The 328-nt window shown below is 46.3% G+C and overlaps 1 protein-coding gene across 1 annotated transcript in view; it reads left to right on the forward strand.

The window, feature by feature from the left end:
- plekhg4 (pleckstrin homology and RhoGEF domain containing G4) overlaps window positions 1-328 on the forward strand; it is a 33733-nt gene that overhangs the window by 16499 nt on the left and 16906 nt on the right. Inside the window, exon 11 of the mRNA XM_022749967.1 lies at window positions 202-300. Within this exon, the coding sequence (XP_022605688.1) occupies window positions 202-300 (99 nt within the window). The remainder of the gene's footprint in view (window positions 1-201; window positions 301-328) is intronic.

The following is a 328-nucleotide window of genomic DNA, read 5'->3' on the forward strand; positions in this document are numbered from 1 at the left end:
ACACACACACACACACACACACACACACACACACACACACACACACACACACACACACATACACACACACATACATATACACACACACATACACACACACATATATCCAGCTGCTCAGATCAGTTGACCTTTCCATGAGGATGAGGGTTGTTGTAGTTCATTGATTGATTGATTGATTGATTGATTGATTGTGTCCTTCAGAGAGTGGAGCAGCTGACCAGTCAGTGTGAAGACGTCATCAGACTGCTGCAGAAGACCATCAGCATCCTGCAGACCACACCTCTACCTGCTGCTGCTGAGGTAACACACACACACACACACACACACA

This window comes from Seriola dumerili, unplaced genomic scaffold (genome assembly GCF_002260705.1).
Source record: "Seriola dumerili isolate Sdu_G_001 unplaced genomic scaffold, Sdu_1.0 BDQW01000012.1, whole genome shotgun sequence".
Lineage (NCBI taxonomy): Eukaryota > Metazoa > Chordata > Actinopteri > Carangiformes > Carangidae > Seriola > Seriola dumerili.